We start from the raw sequence: 23,956 nt of genomic DNA, 5'->3' as shown, positions 1-23,956 counted from the left end.
TTTTCCTCCAGTGGTGATGCAGAATTGAGGTGATGTAGGTATTAGGTAAATGAGTCATAAGGACACTTTCAAATATTCATTCTCTGTTAATTGAGTTCACAATATTAGTTTCTTTGATTGTTACAATGTGCTAGTTCCATGGACAGCATCTTGTCTTACTACCTGAAGAAGTTTTCATCTTTTCTTTAACCAACACTTTTTCAACCTACTGTGTACTACAGATAAAAGCCAGATAGCCTTCGGGAGAAAAAGTGTTACATGTTTGTTCTTATGTAATTAGTACCACTTTTTTTTCTATACTCTTTCAGAAACATCTGCTTTGTTGTTTCATTATTAATTATAATAATTTTGTGTGTTTCTGTGGAAAGGCAAAGTAGTTAATATGTAGTCCCAGGTTTCTGGTTTGGGGTTTTTTTGTATGTGTTTTTGTTTGGGTTTTCCCCCAGAGGCAATATTTCCTAATTTTTAAGGTCTATCTAATATTTTTTTTCCAAGTAAAAAATTAACACTTAGCTCACAAACTCCAGAATCCAGAACTGTTTTCTTAAGGTGCCATTATATATGTATTAGACTGTAATAATGAGAATAATAGTTTTCCTGTCCTTTTGGTAAGGAATATGCTTTGAATTTAAAACTGTTACACTCTGGTGATCCTGAAGTAATGAGCTTAGAGTTCTGGGTGAAGATTATGATGGTCTAAAATGAAAAAAAAAAAAAAAAAGGCATAGTTTAACATTATTCTTAAGTCTCAGATTTTTTTTTCCTGCTCTTACAGAATGAACAAAATATGACTACAGCAATTAATCAGCATTACAGGAGATAGAGTATTATAAATAGCAAGTGTGATGTGTATGAAGTATTTATACAGGGGTAATACTAATAATTCTAATAATACCTATTTCTTATCATCCCTCTCTGGGTGTTTCTTAGAGTCTGCCAACAATTTTTGGGAGTAGACAAACAAATTCGTATCAAGGTTTTGAGTAGCTGAATTTTCTTCTGTGCTGTCTAACACATTTACCAGGCCAACCTGATGTAAGAAATGCTCCTTAATCTAACAGAAAGCTGAAAAAAATGTTTCAGCAGTAGATGAGGATGTTACATTGCAGAAAAAGAGCTGTGCAACAGGGCTGTACACCAATTTTATCACTGGTTTTGCCTTACCAGTTGAGGCACAAGTGAGGGGTTGTCAGGATAGACAGGAGCTGCCAAGAATATTTAAGTTCTCTGTCATTTTCTCTTGATTCAGACCCATGCAGTGAAGAAGGGAGAGTGGTGATGGCTGAGAAACAGAAGTCCTCGTGAGTCCTAACAAGTGCAGACTCATCCTTGTATCTTGTGGATTTATTTTCATGGATAGAGAAAGGTACAAGTGCTGCACCTCCATTAAAATGCATCTCTAAACAAAATAGATTCTGACATAAATAATGAAACAGTATAAACAAATAACAAAACAGCCTAATAGCAGAGGATGTGCTGCATTAAAATAGATCAGGTCTGAAGTGTCTGAATTATGCTTTGTCAGGAAGAGGAATATCAATATTGTAAGGCAAGCTCTAACAACCCCAATACCACAGCCCAGCTCCTCCTGCCAGGGTCTGCTCCTCTAGGACTCTTAAATAGTGTGGGGAAAACAGAGAAAAACTGAGGACACCCCTGAGCTGCTCTCAAAATGTGCCTGTGCCATCTGCAGCGTATCTTGCTGATCATTTACACTGATGAATATTGCCCAAGGTTTTGTTTTTTTTAATATTTTTTTACATCCATGAGGTCACATCCCCTGGAAACGTGTTGCCAAAGGGCATTCAGTTTTCCATCAAGCTGGCCACATTTCACCACGTTAAAACACGTTTGGCTCTGGGAATGGCACCGTGTTGTGTAGAGAACTTTTACAGCTTTGGTAATGCTAATGCAGCAGCTTCACCTCTGAATTTGGGCAAACATTTTCACCAAAGCTTCTGGCTGATCTCTGCTCTGTTAAGTGAAAAAGGCTTTTGTTGACATAATGCCTGGCATCGTTTGGAATTTGGTATAATTTTTGACTCTCCATGCACACCCCTACTCTGGCAGACCAAATTTCAGGTGTGCTTCAAGAAGGGCAAGAGATAAGGAGAGAAGACAAGCTGATGGGGCAATAAAGTTCAAGTTAATTCTTTCCTGCCTGTATTACTTCGAGGTGGGTTTTTAAGCATTTTCAATGAAGCCAGATGTGCTTAATATTTTTTTCTGATCTTGAAATTGACCTCGGAAGTGAAATTCCTCTGGAGCAGGAATGTCACGTCAGTACCTCTGAGCCCCAGCACTAGGTTGGCCCAACCTCTCCATCCCATTTGGAGCAGCTCGAGTGCCACCGCCTGGTGACATTCTGCAATAATTCCTTTATTAACTTGCAAGCATTTGAATGAGAACGTCACCGTTTGACCCCCTGGGGCATTCCACCCAGCGCTGAACTCACGTTGTTAATTAATTTAAGGGCTGTTCTGAGGTTTTATTTCTCTTCTCCACAACACGCAGTGCGGATGGTGCAAGTTCCCTTGCCTCTTGCTGGGTGATGTCTCCCAACAGCATCAAAAAAATCCTCACATGCAGAGTTGAGGAGCTGAGGATCATTCTTGATAGATTTACTGCTGCAGTTCTGCTTGTTCCTGTGACCAGGCTGAGGGATGTTGTGTCTTTTATGTGTCCGTGTGGAATATTAAAACTCTGATGAGTGACATCACTACAGGAAGATTGTAAATTACTCATTGGTATTAAGAAAAAGGAAGAATAATCTTTATCCACAGGACAACAGCTGTCTGGAGACACCAGACAAGGGGATCATTAGAAACAGATCTGCTGCACTTCTAACCTCATTATTAGAGCTGCTTACTTAATTTTCTTACTGCTAATTTAATGACAGTGCAGTTGACATTGCCCTTGTTTTATGCTCATCAAAACACCACCAGATGTTATTATGTATTTTTGTTATATATTATATATATTACATATTTATCTTATACCATTGATATTTTGTCCTCTGATGAGAAGCAACAGTTACATGAGTTGTGTTTATATACAAGATAGATCAAGATTCACAGAGATAGGCAGCAGTTCATTGGTTGAAAAACAGACAAAAGTATTCAGTATTAATTCTTTTCAGGACTGATGTTGATAAAAACCTTAGAAAACTAAGGACACATTCAAAAATTAGTTCCAAGCTTAGTTTATATTCTTCAGTTAGATAATTTGAGTGATAAAGGGGTTGGTACTTGTGGAAAAGAAATGTTGGCAAGAAGAAAGGTGATGATCAAATTAACCCCTAGGAGGTACAGAGTCATAATTACTGTTTGTGGGTGAACTGTGGAAATAAGTTTGCCATAAAACCAGTCTCTCTCCTAAGTCCATAATGTTTAGTATCCAGTGACTATGAGTGTTAAGTTCTTAAGATCAGAATCAAGACTAAAATGGTCACAGATAAAGTGGTTATTTTGTAAAAAATCATCTCCTTTATTAATTTTCTGTAGGAGCACACACCAGGGAACAAGTTTGATGTTTTCCCCTACAATTTATACAAAAAAATGATACAAAAACATTTAAAACTGTGTGGTAGACAAAGCCAATGCACATCCACTCCATCTTCTTACTTTGATGAAAGGCACATTATGGATTCATCCTGGCAAGGTTGGGACTGATGTTCTTGCAGAGCCTGGTTCCAACCAGTGCATGGTGGTCTGCCTGAGGCTTTCCTGCTGCTGGAAGTAGAGAAGTTATGGGAATATTTGAAAGCTGGGAGCTCTGCTTGAGTAACAGACATCAAACTAAGAAGAACACATTCTTTTGACAGCATAATTCAGGCAGTTGAGTAGACTGTAGAAAGATATAAAAATAGTTGCTCCAATAGACATCCTTTGGGCTGCATAACTGCAGAACACCAGAGCTCTCAGCATAAACCACACCATAAACCACCCAAGTATTATTGTTCCCACTTTATAGAGGAACTGGGAAATCTAATAAATTGCTTTAAAGTTATATAAAACCCTAGAAGAAATAGGCATAGAGAGATTCCTGGTCCTTCTTTTCAAGAACATCCATGAGAGGTTGAATTCTGTTTCAGACGTTTTTCCCAGGAATTATAATTTATCCATACTCATGTGTAACCTTATGAACACTGCTTACACACAGATGAGGACAAAGCCTGAGGAAGAAGAGATTGGATTTGCCAGTTTTTACTATTTCCCAGGTTCCCCAGGGTATTATAGAAACTGCTGTTTCATATTCCATTGATCAAAAGGAAAGAAATACAAACATTTTATGGGGAAAATTGCATAAAAATGGATTACAGTACTCTGGACTAACCTTTAAAGGGAGATCCATAAGGGTCATATATTATATATCAAGGAAAAAAGGACCTATTGCTCTCTAGTACAGTGGAAAAAATTAGGAGGAAGAAACAGTTATCATATTGAAACATTTTTTTCATGCATTCCTGTGTCCATTTGCCTGCATCCATTCTGCTTTTAAACAAACTTTATCTTTCCCTTTGGAAAGTGCACAGGGAGGTTCAAAGATCCAAACTGACACGGGGAGCCTGTAAGAGGCCAGGATAAAGCTCCCAGCTCTCTGGGCCCTGCAGGTTGTTGCAATAAATGCTGCATGATACTGTGAATAATGCATAAGTACTGACAGTTTTTAAAGCATTTACACCAGGTTTACTGAAGCCTTTTGTTTATAAGCCACTGCTAAGGACTGTTAGGACTCCTGTGGAACAAATTAACTCACTCCTTTCTCTTAGTGACTTTGCAGTTTAACTCCTGTGGAGGAGATAGTTTGATCTTAAATACACAGTGGAGTCTCTCTTGGCAGGGCTTTTATCTGAGACTTGTCTACAAAAAATTAGCTGCTAGGATTTAAAAAAAGTCCCACCAATTACTTGGACATCCCTTCAGATTGTAAAAGCAAGCCCTACATTTTTATACAACAGAAAGGCCCCTGTGTAACCTGTAGGGTGTTTGTACCCTTTAGAAGGGCTTTGCTTTTGGAAAGAATTTTCAAAGGATTATGAATTTTGCCTTTGTCATCTTACATGAACCAAGCCTTCCCCTGTTTCCTCTAGGTCAACTTACAGATACTTGTTTTTTGTTCCCATTTTGTGCTTAGCTTCTAATTCATACATTAAAATTGTGGGAAAAAAGTTTTAGACCACGACACAGCTGTACTTTTGTTTTCTTGAAGTGCAGGTCTGTACAACTCAACCTTACCCTTAGATGTCACATCAGCTTTGAGTGAACATTTGAGTATTCATTAAATATGAAATCTAAGGGAGTCAGCTGCTTTAGTTTACTGGTTTGCAAAGTGAAAATTTTAGTTGCATTCCTGTGATGTCACTACAGCAGTGTGCCTACTTCACCTTAAAGACAAACAAACATGGATACATTATACATCAAACTATTCCTGATCACACTTCTACTCCTCTGACATCACCACAATTGCTAGGCACAAGATACAGAAACTCTTAATTACTGGAGACACAGATAGTGTTTGCCTGGCAAAAAATACAGCCTAAATAACCCACCTCAGAACCTCAACACACTATCACTGCATGAGTTTTGCAGACCAAGAAAGAAAAGAAATCAGAAGAAAGGACAATACCTTATGTCTCAAAGGCACAACTATTTGATTACATAGAAAAACAAGGAAAACAAAAGATTAATTAATTCTGAATCAGAAGTAAAAGTCATGCAGAGAGGTAGTTGATAATATGGTTTCTCCTTTTTTCATACCATCTTTGCAACTATGATTAGGAAAAATATTAGGAGGTTAGAGAGACACCACTTTTCAGTATCTTGGGAGCAATAGAGAAGTATATCAGTAGTCCAGGTTACAGGAACAGTCATGTGCACACTACAGAATTAGCATATTAAGGCTGTTGTTATTAAATTTGATTGTCAAATAAATCTTAGGAAGTGTATGTTTTGGCAAATAAATTTTGTAGATAACATCCTGAACTTACATAAATCAGACAACAGACTAAAAAACCCCTGCAGGTATGCAGATGTTAAACATTTTTATCACTGCTATTATTTATGGCCTTGTATTCATGACCATAAGTGATGTTTTTCAGGTTGCCAAAACTGGATATTCAGTACTTCCCCAACTGATGACAAACTACACTGAATTATTTTGTATGGATTTATTTCATTATTCCAGCTCAGTCCTCAATGGATTTTATGTATTTCTCATAGGCATCTTCACTCATCAGTTCATCAAGCTCAGCAGGGTTTTCCACAGTCATCTTGATAAGCCAACCTGTAGTTAGGAAGTTAAAAAGAAAAACAGTTGCTGATATCCTACAAGAAAGATTAATTCATGTTACTGCCTTAGAGAGGAACTCTCAGTAGGCATACAAGCCCTCTAACACTGGTAGAATCAACAGGACTTCTTGTGCAGACAATGTTTCAGTACCTTAAAAAATGAACAACCTGTCATAAGAAATGGCCTTCTGAGTCAGTCAGACCCATTGTCTCTGACAGTGGCACTAAGGAGACATTGTCAGAAAGAGTCTGACCTCAGAGTATCATAAGCTGTTAAGATTAAAAAATTTAAAAAAAAAAAAGACAAATGTGATCAAGGGAAAGAAACTGAAATTCAACCACAGTCTGTAAGGAACACATTAAAAAATCATTGTCAGCAAAGCCAAAACCAAAATATGCTAAATTTTCATTTAATTCATGCTAAATTTTACTGGCCTTTAACTATATGCAATATATTCCATTTAAGCCTCCACACCACTGAGCTGGAAGAACTAGGAATTGCAAGAATCCCTGTGGTATTCACTACTGAGAGATAAAAATGACCTCTTACCATCTTGATAACAAGATTTATTGACAAGCCCTGGATTATCTGCAAGTGCAGCATTAATCTCAGTCACTTCTCCTGAAAGAGGTGAGTAGAGTTCACTAGCAGCTTTCACACTTTCCAAAGCTCCAAACTCATCTGAAACAGAATATGATTGAACACTGGTAAGAGGAAAACACAAAGCACTCCATTTTTTTCAATCAGACATTCTGGTGATCACTTGCCATTGAAGAAGAGTTTTGATCTTGAGCAAGGGAAACTGTCAAAGAGATTGAAGTTACCAACTTTATGACAATGACAGCAGTATTAAAGTTGATGTTTACACTCCTGAATTGTTGTGGGAGACTTGGATAATACTACCTAGTGTTAGATTTCTACAGAAGAATGGAAATTTCTTTCATTTGGCTAATCCTTTGGCTAAAGCCCTACAGTATATGTGATACTGGGTTAGAAGGAAAAATTCAGCTCTTGCTGCAAGAGACCTGAATATGTCATTTATCTACAACTTAAACCTTTCTGTACATCATTTGGTTGCAAAATAGATGTAGCCACAATTTTCAGGAATCCCATTTTTTCTTCAGAAACAGTATCAAGTGTTACATTTGCACTCACTGGAAAACACACATTAGTATTCAGAAGCACCCCCCTGGAATCAGCAGCTGCTCTTCCCTTTTTTCTATTTTGTAGGCAGTTATGGAAGTGGTGCCTGGAGCATTTTTAGTCCAGAGTAACTCTAAGCAAAGGCAGAGGCTGAAGGAACACTGAGCTGTCAGAGGAGCACATAGGCATCAGCACAAGGAATCAGAGAACACCATGTTCTGGGAAAACTTGGAATTAGACTAAGGCCAGAACGAGTAGACAAGAGGACTAAATGGCAATTAAAATCCTTCAGATAAAACAAAACTACAAGTTGGTTAACTGAAACCTGTGCAGATAGACCTTTTGTCTAGCATTCACCCATTCAATGCCATGCAACAGATTTGGCCAAAACAGTTTGATATGGACCTGTTATGTATGGAGGATGGCAAAGAAAGGCCTGCTACTCTAACTCAGTCATTCTGTGCTCTTTCTTTAGTGTCTTAAGCTAATGAAAATATTTTCTTAATATACTAGCAAGGCAGCTCTCCCTGTAGATACAGGAATAGGCTTTTCCTTTCTGTCTGTAAAAGCTCACTCTTCTTTAATGTGGAAAATTATGTAACTGGATGACCAAGAATATCAGCTATTTGTACATCACTGATGAGTAAAAACCTATGGTTGCAGTTGGTACCCTAAAATTACTGAGTCTCTATAGCCATAGAAAAACTGGAGCTTGGTATCACATAGTACAACTCATGAAATGTGTAAGAATTACAAATAAGCCAGCCTAAACACTACCAAGCCCAAATCAAACCATAAGTATTTAAAAAAATGGAACACAGATAAAATTATTAAAAAAAAAAAGATTATTTTTGAATAAAAGTCTTCAGTTTAACATATTTTCTGCTACCACACACAGTCTGACACTGAGAATTTGAAATTACAGCTGTCTCTTGTAGAAATATCTGCATTTATGTTGCATCCAGAAGAGTTATAATGGTATGAATGAACTTAAAGATTACTTCATAAAGTTAATCTTTACAAAGTGACAGTGGGATAAGTTAGAAGAATTACTTAATTAGAAATTAGAGCTAAAACTTACCATGTTTACTCAATTTTGTCCCAATTTCTGGAAGACTACAGTAAACAACATCTCCTAGTGCTTCCTTAAAAGAAAAACAAAAGCATCAAAGCATACTTTAGAGAAAGTATTCATAGGAGAGATCTGATACAGTAGCTGTAGAATTTGTATAGAAGTCATCTCTGTCTCCAGATTTAGTTCTCATTCTTTTAAGGACACATTTTTAAGCACATTTTTATTTAACTTGAAAAAATGTTATCATACCCCAACTGCCCAATTACTGTTTATGTATTACAGTATGTTAATAGCCCTCAGGCCAAATTACAAGGTCTACATACAGATTTCTCCAGGCAGAGTGAGAAATAACATCTGTTGATCCTCTTAGCACCAGCGAGAGTAACAACTGTTTCAACAGACAAAGTTCCCAGTGATTTGAGGGAATTATCCCCATTACAAAGCACAGAGGATTTACTTCCAGTGCAGTTTGAAAGACAACACAATGATTCCTTCCCAGAGACATGGGCAACTGGAGAACTGTTGGCATACAGTTTGTCCTTACTGAATTAATGAGCCTTATCACCATAAGAATCAACTCAACTAGAACAGGCTTCTGCCTCTTCCCTGACAGATGTACCCTGTCTCACAAAAGGACAGGGATCTTGCAGAGTCTTAGTGTTATTTACAGAAAATTGAGATTACTGGAGATGCTGCTTGTCCTAAGAAACATGAATTCCACATCATTATCTGATAGCTTCTCACATCAGATTTTCTTAAGTTTTGCATACAGCGAATCTCCATCCTTCATTTGTTCCAAATGAAGTACTTGCATAAGAACAAAACAAAAAAATCCAAAAGAACTCCTGTCCTAGATGCCACATTATTCTTCTATTCACAACTGTTCTGCAGGCAGAGGGATTGCACTGTATTCATGCTTAAGGGAAATTTGGCCTAAAAGGTCCAAGATACCCTCCTCATACAGCCACGACCTCCTCAGGTCTATATGAAATTAAGTAAATAAATGAGGCTTTACATTCTGCTGAACCATTAAGTTTCTCATGCTCTCCATGGGTTCAATCTGAACTGATTCAGAATGCTGAAGCAGCATTCACTTCACAAATATTTTGGTAGACCCAAGTCCAAAAAATCTTGCTCAGTGTATAGCATATGCAATTAGAACAATAAAATCCTGTAGCTGTCCAAAGAGCAAGGACAAGAGCAGTTTGGGCATAAATAAATATTGCCAACGTGGGTAAGGGGGGGAGGGATCAATACCTGTGCAAAATGGCTGATTCCTACTGTTCCAATGTCATTTTCAACAGAAATCCATTCATGCTTGTCTGTGAATTTGCGAGCTAAAATGTAAAAAAACCAAAACCTTGGTATTTTGGAAATAAGTGACACGTTTCTCACTTAACTAGAGTAACACATTTGCATGCTTCAACTGTGGGGTTTTTTTACTGAGGTTAGTTTTGTTCTTTTTTTTCTGAGACAATATTTTAAACAGCACATACAATTTACAGCATTTTGTTCTGCCCGTGACATGCTGAGGGACACAGCAGAAGCTCCTTAGGTGTTCTGAGGAGTTCCTGTGCAATCATCTAGACACTGATAAAGGAGCACAAGGAGTAATTTTACTTCAAACAAAAGTATAAATGTAAAGCACTTATGTGTAGTTTACTCATTGCTCTTCTGTGATAGCAGAGTGGCATTTCAAAGCCACTGTTAATGACTCATTAGAGAGTGTCAGCATTGCAGCATCTCATTCAAAATCCTTCAAGAGAGCCATCAGTTGGAGTAAAACCCTAGCTAGCAAAAGTCCCCCTCACATTTATTCCGTATAGTTTTAAAACAAGAATTTTAAGACCCTGTCTTAAAGACCCTGTTAAGTTTTTTCACAGCAATCTTACAATTCTACATGTATTTTATATGTGTAAGACAGGAGGTGGGCACTTGTGCTAGCTTTTATTAGATGCAGTTCTTTTTATGAAGTCATGGGGAGAAAAGCTTCAGAAGAAGTACTTGAAACAGTTAACATTTTTCTTGTTAACATTTTACTTGAAAGTTTTCTTACTCTGAGCATTTTCAGCCTGCTTTTTTGGTTTCCCCACTTTCATAAATTCCCCACCTTTTTTTTTTTTTTCCCCAGATTTCTTTTTACTCTTCACTTGTAGCACCTATTCAGCCAGGCAAGGGATGTTCCGAAGCTGGTAAAGATAATTTCTTAAACAGAGCTTCCTGTGTGCTTAGTGCCAGAGTGGTACAGCAGGACCTTTTGCATTCAAAATTCTTCTGCTCCTTATTCTCAAGAAAATGCACTTCTGCAAATCCTAATGTATTTTCTAACCTTCTACATGAAGGAAAGAAGAATTGTAGATGTACTAAAATTTTTCCCCTCCACGCAAGTCATATATAAAGTTGCTTCAACTGTGGTGATCCTCCTATTTATGGCTGAACAGATGTAAAAGATGCAAGTCTCAGATAATATGGTTTGTCTTTGAAGTCTGCCTAAATTTTATAGACCTTGGTAGAGCAATACGTATTTTTACAAATCCACAAAATATTTTCTAGTAAATTGCAAATATGAAGTATTTTTCCATTAATTATCACTTAAAAACCTACTAAAATGTCTCAGGACAAATCCTAATGGGGAGAATAACTCAAATGCCTGAAATCATTTTAGGTCAAACATTAAACCCCTAGGAATTTTATTGGAAATGGGTTATGAGCCACAATCTCAAGCCCAAGCTGAACAGTTGTGACATTACATATGTCACAAAGAAGCCGATCAATGTCTTTTTATGTAGGATAACAATATTGCATAAGATTTATTGATAAAGCAAGGTTAAAAAAATACATAAAACCAGAAGACTTCCATGATCAGATTAGAACACAGCAGTAGAATGTTCACAACAGTTAGAAGAACACATAAGCTTCTTGTAGGACCAAGAAAGATGTAAAAAAAATGAAAAATTCTAACCATGTAACAAAACCCACTGCAAATAAAGGTCAAATTAAAAAGAGTTAATAAGTAATCTCAAAATTTGAACTTTGAGCTTATATGATTTGGCCATTAAATAAATGAAATTACACAAATATGAGATGTCAAAGCATACCATATCCTTTCTTCAGAAGAGCAGCTAAATTTACTCTAGCTTCATTCATGTCAATATGACTTTGGTTGCAGCATGGCTACCACATTCTGAATTCAGACTTCCATTTGGTTTAGCCTGCCTCTATTAAATATTTCATAAATATATACCTGAAGAGTGAAGGAAAACTCACACCTCCACAAACAGGCATACAAAATCTTTCCTCTCTGCCTAAAACAAAAGCATAATTTATGTTACTCCTTTAATTTATACCTATAGAAAAACAATGGGTACATTAAACAGTTATAATAGTGAAAAGGCTTAGATCTTGACTCACTTATCTTTCAAATAATGACTACTGTTTCTTCCACTTGCATCAGCAGGCAGTTAAACATACATTAAAACACTATCTGGAAGGAAATTTATGACCTCTTTTTAGCAGCAGTTATTTTTATAGCATCTTCTCCTTCTCTCCTACCTTTTCACTACTTCTTTTCACTAGAGTACCACAGATTCTGGTTTTTTAGACTTCGGTGACTTCCATTCAAAGAGGGCCAAAAGCAGCAGATACTCTCAGAATTAGCTGCATTACATCCAAAAATCACACCACGCAGGTGATGTCCGAGTCCATCCCACTAGGATATCTACTCTGTACTGGACCCAGGGAGACGGAGCCGAACTTCTTCACCCCTAAAGCCCTGAAAATCTGGCTCAGGTTTCCTGGCAGCCCCCTCCAACCCCATCGTTGTGGGTGCTCCAGCCTCCCATTTCTGTCCCTTTCTTGCAGTGCTGCCGATGTCCCTCGGAGCCATCAGCAAGTTGGTTCAGCACCACCATGCGTGGAAAATCTGTTTTTTGGGTTTTGTGCGTGTCAAGTTCGCATTCCCCACACCCATCCCACCCAGGGAAGCTTGTAGGCCAGAAGGAGACAGAGCCACTTTGATTAAAAGAAAAGACAAACACAACTGGAGAATGGAGAGGGGGTTAAAAGTTTCCTGCCAGTGGAGGGAGATGAACCAACTCCTCGTGGGAGGAGGCACCGGGAAAGTGTCAGCACCGGGACAAGGCACCAGTGAAACGCGTTCAGCCAAAAGCGGGGAGGCACTAATTGCCCCCTGCAGCCATAAACCCTTGCAAAGGCTTCAGCCATCTTGCGAGGCTTTATCCCATCCACATCCCCGCACCAGCGGGAGAGGATGACTCGGCCGGGATCTCCGGAGCATCCCGCTTCCCATGGCCGCACTACTCCGATCCCCGCCCCGGGGTGGCTGCAGCAGACCACACGCCTCACAGCCGGACACCTCAGCGCACCCGTGAAGATTTAAAACTTGGGGTCCGCTCCGCGCAGGCAGCGGGGCGGTCACTGCCGGGCTGCAGCCACCCCTTCCCCTCCGCAGCCCTGACAGGAGGAGCGCCCGCTCCTCACAGCACTGGGCCCCTCTCTCCCGCTGGCCTCCCTTCTCCCCCGCAGTTCCCCCAGATCTCTACTCACCGGACAGCACCAAGGAGCTGGTGCCGAACCTCCGGGCCGCCGCCACCCTCAGAGGCGGCGGGGAGAAGCGCGGGCAGCGCGGCCCCAAAACCGGCCCAAACCTCCGCAGCGCCCGCCACGCCATCTTTGCAAGGGGCGGTGCCGCGCCGGGCTCCCGCCTGGCAGGGGCGGTGTCCGGGGCGGCCCTTACCCCGGGAGGTGTGGCCGCGGGTGGCCGCGTCCCCTCAGCCGGCAACGGGGTTCGCGACAGGGACCCACGGTGTCTGACTGGGATTTGCCATCTGGCAGCCGGGGGACGGAGGGGGTTGGTGTCCCTGAGGCGGGAGCAGAGGGAGGCCGGCGGGAGGAGGGCGGTCGCCATCTTCCCGCGGCGCCTGCGTGGAGGAAAGCGGAGTCTGTCAGGCGAAGTTTGCAAGAACTTTATTTAACAGAATTTTTATTAAACAGAGCTGCTAATTCTACAGGAGGTACGCGTGGGGCACTGTATCTCAGGTTTAGCGTTATTTCTTTGCTAATACTCCACAATAACGTCAATCAGCAGCAGTTTATTAGTGGAACGTCTCAGCATGCCGGTCAGAAGCCACAATGTCCTACATCTACCCAATGCAGCTGATGGTTGAAAAGTGAAGCTTTCGCCCACAAACTAAGCCACTTTTCATGGTGATTATCATTTAATTGTTGGCACATTCTTCCGGTTGGTCGTTAGTGACGGGCTTCTCTTCCTTCTTGCATTTAATCCCGAAGAAACTGAAAAGTTTCATGAGCATTAAATCAACGATCTCCTCTTCGTCTGAAGCCTGAAATAACGAGAAGGAGCGAGTTAGTGACCAGAGGTGGATACAGAATCTCCTGAAGCCATAGAAAGTCGCAAAAGAAAACCTCCACTTGAGGTGACACAATCCAGCCTTCACTCTCAACAGAGTGGAACTGCCAAAGCAAAAGTTCGAGGCTAAAACTTTGAGGACAAAAGTCCTGGGTGAGCATGAGTAAGCATGGACATTACAGAAGAGATTCTGGCTCTGTGGAAGCCCATGGAAATCTTGCTAGGGGCAAGGGAAGTTCCCTTGCCAGGTACTATACAGCTATCGTTATGTACAATGAGCTGCCCACCATCTATAGGTGGAGTACATGATAAAAAAGTAATTTTACCTTGGTTTCTGTTGAGGCCATATCCTTTGTTTTCATCTCCCTTGACTTTAAAGCATAGAGGAATTTTGGACAGTGCTGTAGTACCAAGCTTTCACACCATGCTGTCAGTAGCACCAATGGGTCAGGCACTCTAACATTTTTAAAGGGAGCTGTAAAGTCTTGATGGACATTCATAGCAGTTTTGGCACTAATTTCAATGGAGACAGGCTCAAGTCTAAGACTTTTTTTTTTTTTTTTTTTTTTTGGTAGAATTTAGTAGGTGAACAGCAGGCTACAAATCAGCCCTTGTGCTAAATAACAGGAACTGGTCTGAACAGGAAAGGATGTAAATCTGGAAAATCTGAAGTGTGCTTTATGAGCAAATGTTGACTTCTTAAGAGTTGGACTGAGTTTTCATGGGTTTCATCCAAAGGAGGAATACCTAAATCATGAGTAAGCACTGCACAATAAATGTTGAAAACAGCAGAAGAGCTTAGATGAACACACCTGGTAATGCTTCTGTTCCTCACTAAATGCAACGAGAATCACCGAAATGAACAGATTCAGTACCACAAATGTCATGAAAATGATGCAGGATCCAATTAAGAAGGAGCCTAAAATTGGATTGTAGTCCAAGACCTGTAATATTCATAAGGTAAGTTGTCATATTTTTATTGTAAAAACAAACAATAAAAGCATACATACAAGCAGTTCAGACACAATAAGGACTTTTTATCTTTGGAAATCCTTGTGGCTAATAAATTATGCTATATATATATTAGACATATATGTGTAGATTTTCTCCTTTAATCACTTTCCTATGCTGATATGTTATAGTACAAAAATGATATAATTTATAAATATGCTATATGAATATTGGCAAGCTTTGAGGAGTTTTAAGTGTTTGCATTTGATTGTAAAGCAGAAAAGGTGGCTGCTTTAGGAAACTGGGGAGCTTGCAAAATTAGATTAATGTCTACCACTAGTTTACAGTCTTTCTGTTTCCTGGGTCAAAGCATATTTAATAGCTGAGATGCTAAATAGAGAGTGATAAAGTTCTCAGGAATAGAGGTGGTACCTCCTCATAGTTGAAGATTCCCAGCTGAAGACTGACCATGGTCTCTGCTGAATCCAAGAGAGTTTTGTAAGAGGAGAGCTTCCAGCCAAACATCAGGTTTGTCTGCAGAGGAAGGAAGACATGTCTTGTGTCATGACCAGAGTCCTTGCTGCAAAATCAGCCAGTGCCTGCAGTATTCAGAAAAAGCCCTCCTGGCTTGTCATCAGCCATGAAGCTTGTTTTGAGAAATAGGTTTGTTTCTTTGTTTTTTTACAAACAGGGGAAACAGCAGACAAGGTCACGGAATAAGGTTGACCTAGAGCTAGGAACAGGAGTCACACTTCCTGCATGTAGTTAGCTCTAAGACCTTGTGTCATGGATATGAGATTGTCCTTTATATGCTCAGCTTGCCACCTGATATGCACAAGATTGGCAAATACATTACCATATCATTAAAACAATTTGTTCCATCTCCAAGGAGCAGATTTATTCCTGCATAATTGAACAAATTAATCGTAGTCACAAACGTTTCCCTTTCAGTGCACAGATCTGTTCCAAGTAGACAACCTCCTTGTTTGCCCTCATAACCAAGGTGTTATTTTCTTCATTTGTATCTTGTGTGCCTACTGTTTCTGATTGAAATGGGGGCTGCTGCAGTTTCTCCATCTCTCTGCCTGTTTTTTTCACAGCAGGGTGTGACAACAGGAGGGGTCATGGATCTCATCACTTCAACAGTTGAGTTTGTAGCCACAGCAGTGCCTGAGGCTACTCAGTTGACACAGTGGCAGTGCTGAAGGGAGAGATGGGGAATGTCAAAGCAGGTCTCATTTGTCACAAAGCTGCACTTTACAGGGAAGTTTGGTTTTGGCTCGGTTGGTTTCTGCTTTTTCAGTGATTTTTGCAATTGAGATAAACTGAATTTCCCACATCACTTTGACAAAAGATTTACACAAAACGTCTCAGCTGAAACAGTAAATATGCATACATGTGTAATTCTTTAGTCTGATTAGATTGAGTATTCCTGTAACAGGTAGAAAACCAATAACTTCTCACTTAAAAACTGCCCAAACAAAATGGCACTTGCTGCTCTCTCCCCAATTTAAGCTTATCCAGAAAACTATTTTTCTTTTACCTTGTTCTTTGTCACACTTAATACACACCAATAATATTTTTTTTTCAGTCTGATTTTTGTACTAAATTGCAGTTTGCAAAAAACAGACAAGTGTATATTTTAGCTTCTATTTCACTTATGTTGAAGAATTGGGCTACAAGCAGCTAACCTAAGGTTTAGATAGGCAGCGTTATTTGGTTTCCCATTTCAAAACTGTGTTGTTTTCAATATTCAGAAGTAATTAGTTTAAGCTGACAGTACCTGGATGCAGAGTGCAGGCAACAGAAACCACAGTGGTACTCACAGCAATGGAATAGGCAAGGAACATGATTGCAATAACAGTGAGGAATCCAGAGATATCACCCCATGCCCTCCTTAGAGTTGAAGTGATCATGTTCAGTTTAGGGTTGAGCCTCAGGAGATGCCACAGTTTCACTGTGGAGAGAAGCACCAGGAATGCAACCAGGTAGCCAAGAACTGCATCAGCCCTTGCTGTTTCCTTAAAGCTTACACAGCTGTTGGGGGGGAAAAAAAAGGAAATAGGTTTTAGACTGTGCACACAGAAGCCTTTGAAGTGCATAAATGAGTATGCTGGAAAAAACAGTCACTCTGTCCTTGTTTCCAGGGCACAGCTAGCTTGAGTTCTTTCTTGAATGTTCTCATCTGCTTCCTGCTGTGTGCACACAAAAAACTCAGTTGTAAATGGCAGAATGCTTTTGAGCAGCATTAGCTATAGCTGAGAGAGGTTCTAGGCTGTAGCCCAACTACTGCTCGTATTTAGCATAGTTTACAGGCAGCTAATGCAATCATACTGTCAGATTCTGATCCTTAGACAGGAACTTGGGTTTTTCTATGCACGTGTAAATAACCCAAGTAGATGGAGAACTAGGAGCTGGGCTGGGGAACTTGGTGCTCCTCTGCTGGATTTTATGGAGCAATGTCAGAAGAAAATCCTATTGCTGACACACATCTGAAATCCGTATATGCCTCATGCATATAGTCATGTAGGGTAGCATTATCCAGCAGAGACAACCTGCTGGCTGGGAAAAGGGAAACTGGATTTTGGTTTTACATAAATAGCACCAATGAGGGGTGGATTAACAGGTATCAGTACTTACTCCTCTTTGTGTTCCTGGTAGTAGCTGATGTCTCGGGTCCCAAGGATTGTCCGCTTCACAAACACTGACAGGGCACTCCAGCTAATCAATATAATGGCTATTTCCAGGAGATTCCACTTGCTGTGGAAGTATCTCCATCTCAGAGCCTTCATCTCTTTTCCCTGTGAAAAGAGGACTTTTACTGCTTCAGTGTCAAGACTCCACATCATACAGTACATCACTAAAGTTTAGGGTTATCCCCTCCAGGCTGCTGCATACTGATAAAACTACATCTTGCACTCGTTTCTCATTATATTTCTCAAAAGGAGCATTCCATCCAAATAAAATGTTGCCTTCACATTATTTAATGCAGAGAAAGTATCTGAATCAATCTTCCATGGGTGCAAGCCAGCAGCTGTGCTTCTGTAGTCAAGAACAGTCTCACTGTACCTGTGAGTTTCACTTTTTTTTTTTTAAAGTGAAATAAAAACCAGACACAAGGTGATGCTGCCTGCTGAGCTTTCCATTGGGCCTCACCTGGACTATCATGTAGTACACAACAAAGAGGAAATAAATTATTTCTGCTGCAACCACAAAGATGTGGAGGCTGCCGGTGTAGGGGTAAAGCCGAACACTTTGTAACTCTGCACTTGTGAAGAAGGCTCCTAAAAAACAAACAATATTCACCTCAGTGCTCTGTAGGTTACATCTTTTTGTTTGCATTCAAGCAACTCAGTTGACTGCTGAGACTTACATACATATCCACATTCCCATCAATGAGACTGAATCCAACTATCAAACTAAGATTTAGACTTGAGTATGTGAATAGCCTTGTAAGTGTCCCTTGAAATTCTCCTCAAAAAGGAATTTTAGGCAGGCAGTGGTTTATCTCTTGCATGATAATATCATACTCTGCAGGGCAGAATTCTGATTGGACGACAAATGCAGAAATGTAACAGGAGGTCCTGGTGATGTAAATCTGAATCTCACTCTAAAAAGAAAATGGGCTCAGCCTTGTGGTCTGGTTTGGGCATTTTCCAGTACCAGGATAGACCTGAAAGAGGCTGCTGTTCAGATTAAATGTTTTTCTATGGCCTGCAAACCAGTATCTATTTTCACTATTTTCTTTGTTGCATCCAGATTATTTATTATATGGTTACAGAACTATATATGAGAAGTCTTCTGGAACAAAAAAGACTTATTTCTATTTTTCTGTCCTAATATTGTATTGATTAGATTAAATTAAGAAACACAGTTTTTCTTGTTCTTGTGTAAATTCTGGATATTAAGTCTCAGCACCCTGTTTCTTTCACCAGCAGATGTTTACTGAGTCAGGAGCTAAGTAAACACTGACAACATGTAAATCTGCACTCCATAAGTCTTCAGAAATGTGTAACTTAAAAAGGGTTCTCACCTAAAGCATTGGTTTCAAACATCAGGCTTATAATGCAGAACAGGTTGACATTGGCATTGTAGACTGTAAATTCAACAAACACTGCTCTTGTGAAGGTGTCCATCCAGGTGTTGTTGAAAAGGTACTGGAGAACTCTGCCAAAAAATGTATAGCCAGTGATCTAACTAATACAGGAGTAAGACAGTATCATGTGGAGGGAGAATAGGAGTGTTAAAGGCCAGGCTAGATCCAGTCTGGATGAATACAGTAGGAAAACTCAGAATATGATCTGAAATGAATCTGAAATAGGGCAGAAGAAAGAGCATCACTACAGCAGATACACTAATAATTTACAAGGATACAAGCAGTACCTGGAAGCATTCTTAGGATCTGTTCCCAGGTGGATCACGTATCCCCCTCCCCTGTAGATGGCAAGTTTGCCCCAGCTGGGCTGCCCTCTCAGTTTGGACTGGCTCTGATACTGCCAGGCTGAGCTCAGGTCAGAGGAGTTATCGAAGACTGAAGCATTCCAGTGTTCCCCATAATCTGATGTATCTTCTGTGGGTAGGGAATATGGAGCATGACATTCCTGAATCACATGCTGGAGCTGGGGAGAAATCGGGCAGGTGCCTCCTTTCACTCTTACTTGGCGAATTCGAGCACTACCCACCAGCTTGGAATTGCCATCTGTAATGAATCCTAAGTGGGAGATGGAGAAGAGCAGAACTGGCAAGGACAGAACTACTAATATTATTTCCTCATCTCATTTGTGAGTCTCTGATGCATTAATATTTTGCTATAGATTCTTTTCTAAAAACACTGTAAGCAAAATAGTAACGAAAATTAATCCCTCGTGTTGATTTGAACTGAGTTCTTAGATAACAGAGGTCAGTACCATTATCTATCAGTATTTAACCTGTTTATTACTGGTTATGGCTACAGAGAAACACAGGGATGTTGCATAATCAGCCTTCGAAGTGACCAAACTCATGATGCAAACAGAGCTCTCCCGAGGGAAAGCTTTATAGTGCCACCTATGTGTCATTCTTTTGAATTATGAAAAGAAACTGGTGTAAAACTAAGGCATGTATCTGAAGATTTGGAAAAAGTAATGTAAAATGTGAAAAATGCAAAGTTGCAGTGCAGAACTTTCAGCTTATTAAAAATAAGGAAAATATCAGGGCACATTAAACTTGGGGTCAGGCTGTGGGGGGGGGGGTTTATCCACTAATATGCTTATTATCAGAATCCACACCAGTCATGCACTTATGGTCTCTTGCTCCTGTCAAACATGCTTGTGCAAGTTAGGGACGTGTATAAAAGGTAATGTTTCAGAATCTGGCAAGTGAAAGAGTGTGACTCTGCACCTTCATATGATCCATAAAGGTTTTTGATTAAGGTAGTGTTTGCCCATGTGAAAAAATCCTGATAACTGTAGACATCGTGGAATCCATCTGTAAAGCTGTTCTCAATGTGTTTGTTTAAGTAGTAGGAGTTAGGATCTCTCTGCCCATAGGCAACCAGTAACAGCATCCATAAAAACCCCAGATAGGCTGGAACAAACAAGAGACAACACATGAGAGTTTAGATTTAACACTGTTCAAAATAGATGGCACAAATGATTACTGCTGTCATCACTTACTAGGTGAAGAAGGAGCTTTGCTGGTCTCTGACTGACCAGTGCTTATGAATTTATTTACACAAGCTGCTTCCTTGTGCTGCAGTTTCAGCAAAGCACATTTGGAATGAGCAGCAGGCAAGAAAGTGGGAAGGGAGGCTGCACACCAGTGGTGCTGACAGCTCTGAATAAAATCAGAAGCCTAACTTCGTTCCAAGTGAAGTTGAGGTGGTATTTTCCATTGTTTCTGGAGGAAATAAAACTGGGGCATAAATAATTTTCTGTGGATACTATCTGCTTTTGCAAAGCTGGCCTCCATCTGCTCATTTGATTTCAACTTCATGTAACTGTTGACCTTTTACCCTTTCTAACTTTTCTTCAACATTTCATGTGTCTCTAATGTGGCTTTTTACCATAAAACCAAGCCTCTAGCCATACTTTTATCTCCAGCTACCATTCCCTCTTCTTTTCAGCTGTCCCTGCACTGGAGTGGCTGGCAGAAAGCTAAAGATATGCCAAAACTTTTTCACCCGAGAGAACAATATTGTCACTGATGTAAAAATACTGAAGAATGCTACTGAATAAAACAAGATAATCTACATATGGATAATACCCAGAATTTCTCTGATGAGGGCAAATGCTTTCTGCTCCTTTATGCAGCTGATTTTCATTTTCTCCACATCAGCTGCAGGGGGGGGCTGGTAAATATTGCTTCTGCTGTCCCTTCGGGCTCCAAAGAAAAGATTTAAATCACCTGTGAGAGAGAGAAATAAACCCTGAAATTATCCATCAGATCATGGATGACCTGCTTTTTGCTTTTTTGGACATTATAAGGATACATTTCTATTTCATCCTTTCCTTTAGGAAAATGGGGATGTGGCATCAAGAATCAGAATAGTAAGGCAACAGTGGGGCAGAAGGGAACTCACAGTGTGTTAGATTTAGGCCCAGGTGTAGTCCAGGTGTCTCTCTCTCAGCTGAGCATCTCAGAAGGTGATGTATTCAGAGCCTGAGACTGATCAGGGAGGAAGCTGTTGATCAGGAATTGTTGCTATGCCCTAGGGCTCCTGTCTGTTGCTATCACCTTTTTTTAGATTTTTTTTAGACATGATTGTGATTGCAGAAGCCACTGTTTAGTTTATGGGAGTAATACAGATAATTGTGGTTGTAGAAAACTGTGTATACTGAGGACTTTTATATCAAAAGACTTAAAGGAGGTGGAAAATTTCCTTGAGAGTGAGAACTTGATTTTTAGATATGCTTATCAGATAGATTTACCAATCCAGATAAGGAGTGCATTTTGCACAGGGTCACATGGTTCATTAGGTTGTGGAGTACTTACAGGTTTTGTTTGCAAGCCATGCCATGAATACTGAGATGCCTGCACAGAGCTAAAACAAGCCTCCTTGTATAGCTGATTTTTTATGTCTAATGTGAGAGCTACAATATTTAAGCATTTTTACTGCATACCAATAGCACTGATTCATGAACTTTTATTATAATGGCTTCGGTCAGTTTACCACATTGTTTTATTTGATTTTCTAGGTATTCTTTGAATGTTGATGAAAAATTATCAACTATCCACTTTTACAATTATTTGTTGATCTAGCATGAATCAGTGTAGAACAGTATTTTTTTTCCTGGCAAGGCAAGCCAAGGATGGAGAGAAGGAAAGATTCAAATATCAGTATCCTGGCAGCAAGTAGATCTTCCAGTAATGGGGACCAGCTCACAACAGGGCTAGGGAAGATTGTGCTTGCATATATATTTGTAGAGGTAAAAACATATGGAAAAAGATAAACAAGGAAGTATTATTCCTTTGATCCAGAACTACTTTTGTCTTTTTGATCTTGTGGTTTCTTTCTTCAAGAGTTCTGCACATCTCTTCCAGCTAGCACAAAAGAATTTTTTAGGTTTTTTTTCCACTTCCACTTTGATCTTGGGAACGCTGATGGGTAGGCACATAGTCACAGCACCCATGGATTCAGTGAGTCCTGCTAACCCTGTTTGCTGAGGCTCAGATGTGTAAAGGTCACTCATGAAGTTCTCAGTTGAGCAGAGTCACATATTTGTACATAAAGCACTCCAAAAGCCTGGAGTTCACTTCATATTCTTTAAATTCTCACTTTACAGACAGTTACCTAATGTAGATAAAGGACCATCAATAGGTGTGTTTTCTTCATCCTCGTGTTCCACCTTCTTCATAACCAGAGCAAAAAAAGCAGCAAATCCCAGGACCTGGAAAGAATTAGGTGTGGACTCACCATGTGCCTGTTTCATAGAAAGAACCTCAGACTTTAATTTGGATCCCTTTGAATCCAGGCACTGCAGGAGAACAATTGTGCTTTGGTTTTGTTGAACTCATGCAGCTGAAGCTCATGGACTAGAGAAGAGTTGTACAGGGCTGGGGTCTATCCAGCTACACTGATTTTGCCCTATGACACATCTTCCCTACTCAGGAACATGATCACTTATTAAACTCACCTATTAAGCAAGGGAGATGAAATTAATGAAGTTAATTAATGTCAACAAAAGCCAACAGAAGCTTGTAACCACCTGCTACCTCTTGTTTTAAGGGGCTTCCCATTTGATGTGTGCAATCCTGTGGTTCTTGAGAACCCATTACATTGTCTTCCTGAAATAATAGCAGAATGAGTTCATATTGGCCAGTGGTTGTATTTCTGAGTATCTCACCTTTAAGGGCTGTGTGATGAAAAGACTTTCCAAGAAGGAGATGACCATGGAAATCAACCACTTGATGGAGTTCTCCTTGCCGTAATGCAGCCCATAGAGCATGGTAAAGAACCCAGATACACCACTGGTGGCTGCAACAAGGAACCAAGCAATGAACACAAACCACCAAGGCAGCCCTTTGGAAGAACTTTTCTTGCCATCACCAGAGAAGCTCGGGGTAAGGGACCACCTTGAGAATCAACAAGAGAAAAAAAATCAATGGGGCAGAATCCAAAATCACAGTCATTGGTTTCAGTGGAGTTAGGCACCATCTTGTGATTTAAAATCTCAGTCAGGACAATCTAAAGTCTGTTAACTAATACAGTTATGTAGGATAGCAAAAATATGGGGAAGTGTGCAGAGATCAGCCAAAATCAAAACAACTATTATGGGCATATTTACTCCTCAGGTCATGCATAACTGAACCTCCTGTAGAAATATTGACAAATAAAATCATGAGTGCATTTTAGCTCTGTTGTGATTACCATAAAGGCCAGAGAGATAATTAGTAGTGTTGCTTTCAGTGCTTCCAACTTAATGATCACATTTCATGGGAATACATTTGTCTGCTCTTAGTTTTTCTTTATCCATACATTTTAAGAGCCATCTGAGACTTTGGAGCTCAGTGATTACCTCAGCCCTTCATTACCATGTGGCATTATATTGTAGCATTCAGCTTTGGAGGCAAAAATGACAAAGAGTGATGATCTGTCATTATGGCTTTTGTGTGCAGTTTGCAGTGCA

General features: G+C 39.9%; 2 protein-coding genes and 1 long non-coding RNA gene across 3 annotated transcripts in view; 1 reads left to right on the top strand and 2 right to left on the bottom strand.

Moving 5' to 3' along the window:
• Window positions 1-6,154: 6,154 nt before the first annotated feature.
• On the bottom strand, window positions 6,155-13,242 carry GCSH (glycine cleavage system protein H). The gene is made up of 5 exons (XM_071756645.1): window positions 13,076-13,242; window positions 9,767-9,846; window positions 8,516-8,579; window positions 6,841-6,972; window positions 6,155-6,285 (listed from the first exon to the last, which is right to left on the bottom strand). Exons 1-5 carry the CDS (start codon window positions 13,197-13,199, stop codon window positions 6,188-6,190), a joined length of 498 nt encoding a protein of 165 aa, XP_071612746.1. The 5' UTR covers window positions 13,200-13,242; the 3' UTR covers window positions 6,155-6,187.
• A 499-nt stretch (window positions 13,243-13,741) lies between these two features.
• Window positions 13,742-23,956, bottom strand: part of PKD1L3 (polycystin 1 like 3, transient receptor potential channel interacting) — a 35,972-nt gene continuing 25,757 nt past the window's right edge. The window contains exons 32-43 of the mRNA XM_071756646.1: window positions 23,174-23,402; window positions 22,621-22,717; window positions 21,093-21,233; window positions 20,229-20,414; window positions 19,233-19,560; window positions 18,883-19,016; window positions 18,006-18,133; window positions 17,490-17,650; window positions 16,676-16,886; window positions 15,282-15,383; window positions 14,711-14,842; window positions 13,742-13,872 (exon numbers count right to left, since the gene is read on the bottom strand). Coding sequence (XP_071612747.1) covers window positions 13,747-13,872; window positions 14,711-14,842; window positions 15,282-15,383; window positions 16,676-16,886; window positions 17,490-17,650; window positions 18,006-18,133; window positions 18,883-19,016; window positions 19,233-19,560; window positions 20,229-20,414; window positions 21,093-21,233; window positions 22,621-22,717; window positions 23,174-23,402 — 1,975 coding nt within the window. The 3' untranslated portion in view covers window positions 13,742-13,746. The remainder of the gene's footprint in view (window positions 13,873-14,710; window positions 14,843-15,281; window positions 15,384-16,675; window positions 16,887-17,489; window positions 17,651-18,005; window positions 18,134-18,882; window positions 19,017-19,232; window positions 19,561-20,228; window positions 20,415-21,092; window positions 21,234-22,620; window positions 22,718-23,173; window positions 23,403-23,956) is intronic.
• LOC139801955 (uncharacterized) overlaps window positions 13,869-23,956 on the top strand; it is a 45,404-nt gene continuing 35,316 nt past the window's right edge. The window contains exon 1 of the long non-coding RNA XR_011728421.1: window positions 13,869-14,858. This is a non-coding gene — a long non-coding RNA (uncharacterized lncRNA). The remainder of the gene's footprint in view (window positions 14,859-23,956) is intronic.

The sequence above is a fragment of the Heliangelus exortis genome, chromosome 13 (assembly GCF_036169615.1).
Source record: "Heliangelus exortis chromosome 13, bHelExo1.hap1, whole genome shotgun sequence".
Classification (NCBI taxonomy): domain Eukaryota; kingdom Metazoa; phylum Chordata; class Aves; order Apodiformes; family Trochilidae; genus Heliangelus; species Heliangelus exortis.
This window is presented reverse-complemented; position numbering and strand designations above follow the sequence as displayed.